Here is an 8532-nt window from a genome sequence, read left to right as displayed (position 1 = left end):
CCTACTCGCCTCGCGCGCTCCGGCCGCCGCTGTCCCAGCGTCCCGCCGCCCGTGCGTCCTCAGCGCGCCGCCGCCCGAGCGCCCGGCCCTCGGCGGTAGCTCCGCCCCGCCCCGCCCCCGGGCTGGCCCCGCCCCTCTAGTCGCCAGCGGCCCAGCCACTGTTGAGGGGGATGGGGGGGGACACGATCGCACTTGGACGGGCAGGTGTGTGTGCGCGCGTGGGGTATCCGGCCTCGCCCCCTCTTCCTGTCCTCGGGGCAGGGTCCCACCACCGCTATCCTCCCCCCCCCCGACAGCTGCCGCTGGGCCGCTGCGGGGGGCGGGAGAGGGCGGGGCTGGCCGGGATCCAGCTCCTGGAGGGAGGGCGGTGGTGGCGGCGGCGTCTGCGGGAGGTCACCCCACCCCCCGCCGGCTCAGGGCTGGAAGCCGCCCAGCACAGGCCTGGTACACGGTGGCGTGACCACCGCGGGGCGGGAAGGGAGGGCTGGGTCAGCGCGAGGCTGCACAGACCGTAGCTAAGGCCTGGGTTCCATGGCCAGCCAGACCTGGGCTCCAATCCTAACTCCACCAAGCCTTTACTTGCTGCCTCAGTTTCCCCATCTGTAAAATGGGGATAAGAATGCTGCCTGCCTGATAGTGGTGTTAAGATGATTCTATAACCATGAGGCAGGGGCCTAATAGAGGTCCTTCAGGAAGAAAGGCCCATAAACGGGGCCGTGTCTTTGCGGGAGCCAATTATACAGGGCTGGGCACTTAACGAGAGTTTAATAAATGTTACTATTATTCCCCCTGCACACATGTGACATTGTCCTTTGTGTGTTGCCTTCCCCACTAGAATGTCAGCTCTACAAGGGCAGAAATTTGCATCCGGTGTCACTACTGTGTCCCTGGCACCCAACTGGTTCTCAGTGTCTATGCATCAGCAATCAGGGTGTGCAGGTAGAGGGTGCACAAGGGACCCAGCTCCCAGGGACCACACCACACAGGCTGTTTATAAAAACCATTTTAAATTAGAAAAGGTAAGAGGCATCAGTGCACACAGACGAGAATAGAGGGACAGAGGGCCCAGACCCATGTGTGATGTGGTCACCCCATGGCTGAGTGGGCAGCAGGGGAGACTGTCAGGAAGGCACAGACAGCTGAGTCCAGGGTGCTGGTTCCTCTGGGTGTGGCTTCAGGCCCTGTGGGCTCAGAGGTCAGCCTTCCGGAAACTTGCTCTGTTCAAGGAGTTCCTGGGGGAGGAGTGAAGTGGATCAACATGGCCACAGGGCCCCCAACTCCATAATGCTCCCCAGCCTCCTCCCCCTCCCCCTTTTCCTCCACCCTCCTCCTCCAAGGAGGTCCTCTATGGTCTTCCTGGCTCCTTTTACATTGGTTCTGATCTGACCATGGAATCAGAAATTCTCTCTTAGAATCCACCACTGGAGATGTGAATCATGCCCATTTTACAGATGTGGCAACTGAAGCTCAGAAAAATGAAGTCACACACCTGGGAAATGATCAGAAACGGTTGCCCTGAGCTTGAATATGTGTACGTGTCTGAGTAGTCACATGACTGTGCAAAGCCCTGAGCACCCGTGTTGACGTGCACATGTATGACGGCCCCCACGCTCTGCCTGGCTTTGCCTGCCCCCTCTCTCCCTCTCTAGGGTGGGAGGCCCGGGTCAGGCACCTGAAGCCGGCTGTGTTTGGCGCCAGCAGCTGAGGCAGGCGCTGGGTGAGCAGAGGCTGCAGAGCCTCCCGCAGGCGGGAGTAGTTGCGCTCCAGCTCACGGTGGTACTCCTTCTGGTCCGGCCCAATCAGGGCTTTGTTCTTCCGCAGCGCATCCTCGCACCTGAGGGAGGACCAGATGGCATGAGATGCTCAGGGGCTGACACTCAGAAGACAAAGCAAGACCAGAGGTGGGGAGTTCGCGAGCTGGGGTCAGGCATGCAGAGGAGCCTATAATGGGGGTCCGGCAGGTGGATGTGACTTAATGGAAATCAGAGAGGCTACAATGGGGGCTCAGGTTTATAGACAGGCTGTACTGGGGAGTCAGATAGGCAGAGAGCCATAATGCGGGGGTTAGAGGGACCCTGATTGGGGGGGTGGTCAGGCCTACTTCTTGCAGAAGTCCTTGAAACAGAGCCGCAGCTTGTTGTGATGCCTGAAGAGCTTAGGGTCTTGCGGGATCTCGGCCAAAAACACCTGGGCCACCTCCAGTGGACCCTGTGGGGTGACAGGGACTTGTGACGATGTCTGCACGGCCCCCGGGGGCCTCAGGCAGCCTGCATACCCCACCGACCGTGCCTGGTTTACAGTGGGCCCCACGGAGCCCTGCAGCACCATCTGCAGCATTTTGGCATCAGGCGGGTCCTGCTCGGTGGCGAAGGCCAGCTCCCGAGTCTTCTTCTGCATGTCCTCAATGGCCACCTCTACTGGCGTCAGCACTGTCTGCGGGGTGGAGATAAGCGGGCACACCTCGGGGCCCGAGGATGTGCTGACCCAACCCAGCCCACGGCAGCTTGGACCCCAGCTGGGGGTGGACAGGGGTACAAGAGGCTGTAAGGAACCAGGTCTGGGGCTCCTGCCTGCCTGGGTCTGGCAGGGTGGGGGTCAAGGTTCAGCTGCCTTTGTCTGGTTCTGATAACTCTGGTCTGGTTCTCGTCCAGCCTTGGGTCAGCAAGGTCTGGAAGTAAGGGTTTGAGTCTGCAGATTGGGGTCTGGAGGTTGGAGTTTGGGGGTCCCTGGCCTCCCTTGGTTTTGGGGTCTCTGTACCTCCCCTCCCTGGGCCTCCCCCAGGCCTGGGCCCCGCCCACCTCCTCCCGGTGGCACACGCGGATTCGTGTCTTGATGTAGGGGAAGGCGTGGTCTGTGCTGAGCAGCGTCTTGCGCTTGTGCTGCTCGGGCAGCTCTCCGTGTGCGCGCCCGTCCGGCGTGAAGGGCGTGCAGAACAGGAAGGTTCGCAGCCCGTAGTTGCGGTCGAAGTAGGTCACCCGGTCCTTGAGCTCATAGGTGTCGAAGTGCGGCTCCACGTACGTGATCTGGATGTAGGCCTGGGGCACGGGGCTCAGGGGTGAGGCTCTCAGCCCCAATACACACACCTGGGGCTTGCTGGCCTCCCGCAGGGGCCCCATCCCTGGAGAAAGGGGATTTGGGCCTCCTTGGGTCTGGGGGCTTTGGATCTGGGGTTCCCAGGTCTCCCTATATCTCCTTTGGATGTTTGGGAATCCCATGAGGAATAGGACGTTGGGTCCCCGAGGGAGATCAGCTTTGGAGTTTCCCAGAGATATAGGATTTGAGGGGCCACAGGATTACAGGACTTGGAGTCTCCCTGAATATAGGATTTTGGGGTCCCTGGGGGGATAGTAAGGAGTCCTCACCTTCTGGGGGTCCAGCTTGGTCTTGTCCACAGGGTTAGAATCTTTGATGATCTGGACCACGTCCTCCCCAAATCTCTCCGTGTAGAACTCCTGAGAGCACGGGGCTGACTCACAGCTGCAGCCCCAGTGCCCTGTCCCAGGGCACCCCGCCCCAGGGCAGCCCAGTGCCCTGTCCACCCCCGCCCCCACCGCCAGGACGTGCCTCCAGCCGGTGTGAGATCTCGGCCAGCTTTGTGATGGATGGCTCCTTGTACACGAACTCCTGTTCATCTAGGTCACCAAAGCGGGCACCGTAGAAGCCCACGCGGAAATATGTCCCGAACACACGCTGGGGCTGTGGGAAAGCTGCTGTTGCCCAGGAGGCCCTGCTGGAGGTCCCCCTACGCCAGAGACACATGGGTCCTCAGGCCCCACGTGCAGAAGAGGTGGGCATGGGCGGAGGACCCCGGACACCCTAAGAACATCGCATCACAGGCACAGGCAGGGGCATGGACCCACATGACTGCCAATTGCCCACACCCTCACTCTTTTTCCCCAGCCTGCCTCCTACCTCCCACAAATCTTTATTCTCATTTAACACAAACCCCTAGTTTCTGATTCTCCTTCATGACCCATGCAGTTCTTCAGAGTCTGGATCTCAATATGAAATGAGAACCGGGGCCCTATTGCTCATAACTAGGTCCTCAATGCCTATAGGTCTGGGTATACAGTAGGTGCTCATATGCATGAGTGACTGAGGGAAAGCGTGGCCGTTTCTTGCTCTGGGACAGAGGCTCTAGTTCCCTTGTTCCGGTGCATCCCCTCCCCTCCCAGATCTAAGTTTGCCAAGAAGGACCCCCTCCCTCCAGGTAGGCTACTTTTCACCGGGAAGGATGGGGGTGGCTCCATGTTCACTCACCAAGGCAGATCCAGGCAGGGTGAGATAGGTACCAGGAGACGGAGGTGGGGAGCAGGGGGCAGAGAGACAAAGTCATGGGTGAGGTCAGAGGTCACAGCCCCCAACCCCCAGAGTCCTGGTTATGCTACCCCATGAGAGCTATTCCATGGGCAGAGACAGGAGATCCGGGGAGGGAGAGGACTTAACCGCCCCGCCCAGCTCCCACTCAGTCCTCCCCCCTTGGTTCTGGGTTCCTGCCATCTTTGGCCAGAAAATTCTCCCCAAACTAGGAGATGCCTAAAAATAGACCCAAGTCGGGGAGAGGCGGGAGAGGGGGGACATTAAATGGCAATGAGCAGAGACCCTGGGGGAAGCTGGGGAGACAGGGAGAGACAGAAACCAAGGGAGACACACAGAGAGAGTGATCAAGGAGAGAGGCAGAGACAGGGAGAGATGGACGGAAAGAGACCAAGAGACACAAAGAGAGAGAAAGAGAAACAGAGACAGAGGAAGTTGGAGGCCCCCCCTTCCAGGCAGTGACCAAGCTGGCCCTGCCTGAGGGAGGGGTGTCTCTGGAGAGCTCCCAGCTGGGTGAGTCACAGGCTGCCCTGGAGATCTGGGGCAGGGAGGGGGGCTCCGGGGGGGAAGTAGTGGGGTGCGTCATCACCCACTGAGCCCCCGCGGCCAGGCAGCTGTGCTCCTCCAGCGCCCCCTGGTGGTGCCTGACCACTGTTGACCAGAGGCAGGTGGCCACTCACCTCCCAGCCGGAGCTCTGTGGGTGAGGACAGAAGGGTCAAGGTCAGCTGAGCTCGGCAGGGGCCAGGGGCTGGGGCTGAGGGCAGGGTCTGAGAGGGCATCCTGGGCCCACCTGGTGCATGATCTTGGTGAAGGCCTCCTGCAGTTTGCCGTGCACAGCAGCCAGCTTCTTGTAGTCGCGGTGGGCTTCCAGGATGGGGATGAGGGTCTTGTAGACCTCATTCACTGCCTCGTAGAGCCCACCCTGGGGGTGGAACATCAGGATTTCCAGCACCAGCCCTGATCTTCTCTCCTGCCTGGAACAACCCTCCTTCCATGCTCCTACCCACCCTCCAGGGCGCCATCTTCAATCACTTCCTCCAGGAAGCCCACCCTGACCACACCTGCCCCAGATGGGGTACCAGCCTTTCCACTCAGCCCCTACAAACATCCTCTGTGGTCTCCACCATGCTTACTATGGACCCGGTGCTGTGTACATGTACACTCTACCCATGTTCCTTCATTGGTGGGAGGAGTCATCATCTTTTTCCATTCCTCAGAGGGGAAACTGAACTTCAGAGACGTGGAGGGGCTCCCCAGGGCCAGGACCTGAAGGCCGGCCCTTCTGGCATGGTGTCTAAAACCTCCACACCCAACTGCCTCCCAGCACATGGTAATGGCCGCTCCTGAGTGCCGCTGGCCCCCAGTCAGGGCCAGCATCAAGCCTGGCACACGGCAGGTATCCTGAGCTATTTGCTGACTGTTAGAGATCTGTGTCTACCGTCTGGCTTATTCCCAAGGCCTCTGTCTCTGAGACTCCAGCAAAGTGATCATAATAATAAAAACAACAATAATTTAAAAAAAAAAACCTCTAGAAAAAAAGGGGAAAAAAAAAAAGAAGGCTTGATGCAAAGAATTGAAACAGGATGGTAAATATAGGTGGTCACTGAATTTGAGTGCTGGGTATGGGGGGTGGTGGGGATACAACTTTCTTTTATGTGTTCTTGAAATTTTTTATAACAAAAGAGAATTTTAGGGAATTCCCTAGTGGTCCAGTGGTTAGGACTCCACATTCTCACTGCAGGGGGGCCTGGGTTCAGTCCCCTTAGTCGGGGAACTAAGATCCTGCAAGCCACAGGGTGCGGCACGAAAAAAAAAAAGAAGAATTTAAAATGGTAACTGAATATATTCAAGGGTTTTATGGGGAAAAAGGCAGGTAACGGGGCCTCTGAGGGATCCCAGTCCTTCTCCACAAATCCCCTGCCCAGAAAGGGTCCAGGCAGCAGCTTCACCTTGAGGCTCTGGGAGCGGGTATCGGGCTCACGAGCAGATGCACGATGTCGCCCCAGCCCCAGGCCTCACCATGGTGAAGTAGGCAGCCGCCTGTTCCAGCAGCCCCACCAGCCCCAGCTCCGTGAAGTGCTTCCCGGAACAGAAGCCCTCCTCATCAGGCGACAGGATGTCGTCAGAGATGGCGGACTCCTCCAGCACGTTGGACGAGATGTTCTGGGGTGGGAGGTGGCATCAGAGCCTGGTCCTCGGCCCACGTGTGCCACCCCCTGCCCGCCACTACCCCACCCCCCAGCCCCCCATCCCTGACGCTCACCTGGAAGGAAACACAGCCCACAGGCAGGTGGCGGCTGTCCTCCAGCAGAGCGAGGTACTCGGCCACCAGGGCGGCCGCGTGAACCATGCACTGCGCAGCCTCCGCGTGGTTGCCCAGCTCCGCGTGCTTCCCCGCCATGTTCTGCAGCCATGTCAGCCGCAGGTCTGGGGAGCCCTGGTAGCCCCGGGCAATCCTAGAACCCAGGTGAGGGGGGATGTGAGAAGGATGGAGACTCACCTTGCCCCCCTGCTCATCCCTCACTTGTCCATCCCCTTCACCTGTGACCCCACCCATCTGCCCCAGCCAATCTCCTCACCCTTACCCCATTCACCTGTCTCCTTACTTATCCCACTCCTTACCTGTCCATCTCTTCATTACCCCCACAAGTGTCACTCTGGGTCTGCCCAGGCCCATCCCTTCTGTATGCCCCCTGCCTTCCCTGTCTCCATCACCCGGGCCCCCATCTCCCACTCCCCAGTTTCTTACTAAATACCCTTTACTCTCCTCCAAATCACTTGTTCCCCTAATCTGTCACCCCTTCATGGGTTAGCACCTCACCTGTCTCTCCTACCTGTCCCCCTCACTTATTCTTGTGCTCCTCTGTCATCCTCATCTGTATGTTCACCTGGCCCTCACCTGTCTGCCCTCTCACTTGGTCATCTTCACGTGTCTCCTCTCCTGGTCCCTCTTCACTTGGCCATCCTTAATTGTCTCTCTTATTACCTGTACGTTCACCTGCTCCCTCCCCACCTGTCCCTCTCACCACCTCCTCTCCCCTCACCTGTCTGTGAATGGCTGAAGGTTCCAACCGGCCCTCCTCACCTGTACATGAGGTCAATGAGCATTTCCGGGTCCTCCTGATGCTCCTTCATCTTCACCGTGTCAGTCAGGATCATGTGCAAGTTGAACATCAGGTCCTGGACCTGGAACGGGGGAATGGCCAGGAGTGACGGAGCCGAGGTGGTGGGGTCAGGGGTCAAGCATGGCAGGGCAAAGACCCTGGCTGCGGAAGGTCGGGCGGGGGTCCGGCGGGGTCACCTGCTCAGCAAAGGTGCTGTCCCGCAGCCCCACATCCTCCTCGGCATAGGTGAGGATGGTCTTGAGTGAACGTCGCAGGTGCTCTTCGCTGAAGTTCTGCGTTGTCCCCACCAGGGACGAAAGCGACATGGTCACTTGCATCTTCACGCGGGCAAAGTTCTGGGTAGGCCGGGGAGGAAGAGCACGCCTGACTGTGGACCTCGGACCCTCACACCAGAGCCTGCTCGACCCACTGACTTCACCTCTCTCCCCTCCTGCCGTGCATCTATCGTGTCAAGACCCCTAGTCGGCCGCCCTCCCCAGAGCCGTAGATCACCCCCACCGCCACACCCCCACTTACGTTGCCAATCTCGAAATTCTGGCGCATGAGGAGGTAGAGGGAGGCGCTGGCGTGCGTACGGATGGCGCTGATGCGGCTGCCGCAGTGTCGCAGGAGCCTCAAGCAGAGGTCGGCACACAGCTCTGTGTCCTCCTCAAACAGCAGCTCTGGGAACTGGCCCCCAGGGCGGGACAGACACCAGTCAGCCCCTCCCCGTTCTGGCTCAGAAGGTCCCCGATGGGGACATGGGCAGAAGCATCGGTCTGTGTTCTGCCTTCTCGGGCCAAGCCCAGCAGGTTTTGGCGTCAGACCTGGGTTTAAGCCCCTACTGTGTGACTCCGGGTGAGTAACTCTGCCATTCTGATCCTCAGTTCCCTCCTCTGCAAGCTGTAGCTAAGGAGTGTCTGCCTGCCTCATGGAGCTGCTGAGCACACAACAGTTGCTCAATGAATGGGCTGTGACTGTTACTCTTTTTTTTCTTTTTTTTTTTTGCGGTACGCGGGCCTCACTGTTGTGGCCTCTCCCGCTGCGGAGCACAGGCTCCGGACGCGCAGGCTCAGCGGCCATGGCTCACGGGCCCAGCCGCTCCGCGGC

At 59.2% G+C, this 8532-nt stretch overlaps 1 protein-coding gene across 18 annotated transcripts in view; it reads right to left on the bottom strand.

Moving 5' to 3' along the window:
* Positions 1–987: 987 nt before the first annotated feature.
* Positions 988–8532, bottom strand: part of DOCK6 (dedicator of cytokinesis 6) — a 42645-nt gene continuing 35100 nt past the window's right edge. For 13 of the 18 annotated variants that reach the window (XM_027085011.1, XM_027085014.1, XM_027085018.1 and 10 more), the window contains 14 exons: positions 7960–8112; positions 7620–7778; positions 7404–7504; positions 6582–6774; positions 6338–6481; positions 5109–5240; positions 4998–5012; positions 3565–3690; positions 3363–3452; positions 2799–3035; positions 2290–2433; positions 2102–2208; positions 1673–1834; positions 988–1232 (listed from right to left, as the gene is read on the bottom strand). In XM_027085011.1, the coding sequence (XP_026940812.1) occupies positions 1190–1232; positions 1673–1834; positions 2102–2208; positions 2290–2433; positions 2799–3035; positions 3363–3452; positions 3565–3690; positions 4998–5012; positions 5109–5240; positions 6338–6481; positions 6582–6774; positions 7404–7504; positions 7620–7778; positions 7960–8112 (1806 nt within the window). In that variant the 3' untranslated portion in view covers positions 988–1189. The other 5 variants (XR_003428358.1, XR_003428359.1, XR_003428360.1 and 2 more) reach the window with 5 other exon arrangements.

This window comes from Aethalodelphis obliquidens, unplaced genomic scaffold, assembly GCF_003676395.1.
Source record: "Aethalodelphis obliquidens isolate GAN/ISIS:26980383/991018 unplaced genomic scaffold, ASM367639v1 scaffold53, whole genome shotgun sequence".
NCBI lineage: Eukaryota > Metazoa > Chordata > Mammalia > Artiodactyla > Delphinidae > Aethalodelphis > Aethalodelphis obliquidens.
The sequence above is the reverse complement of the archived record's forward strand: the minus strand, read 5'-3'. Positions and strand labels throughout refer to the sequence as shown.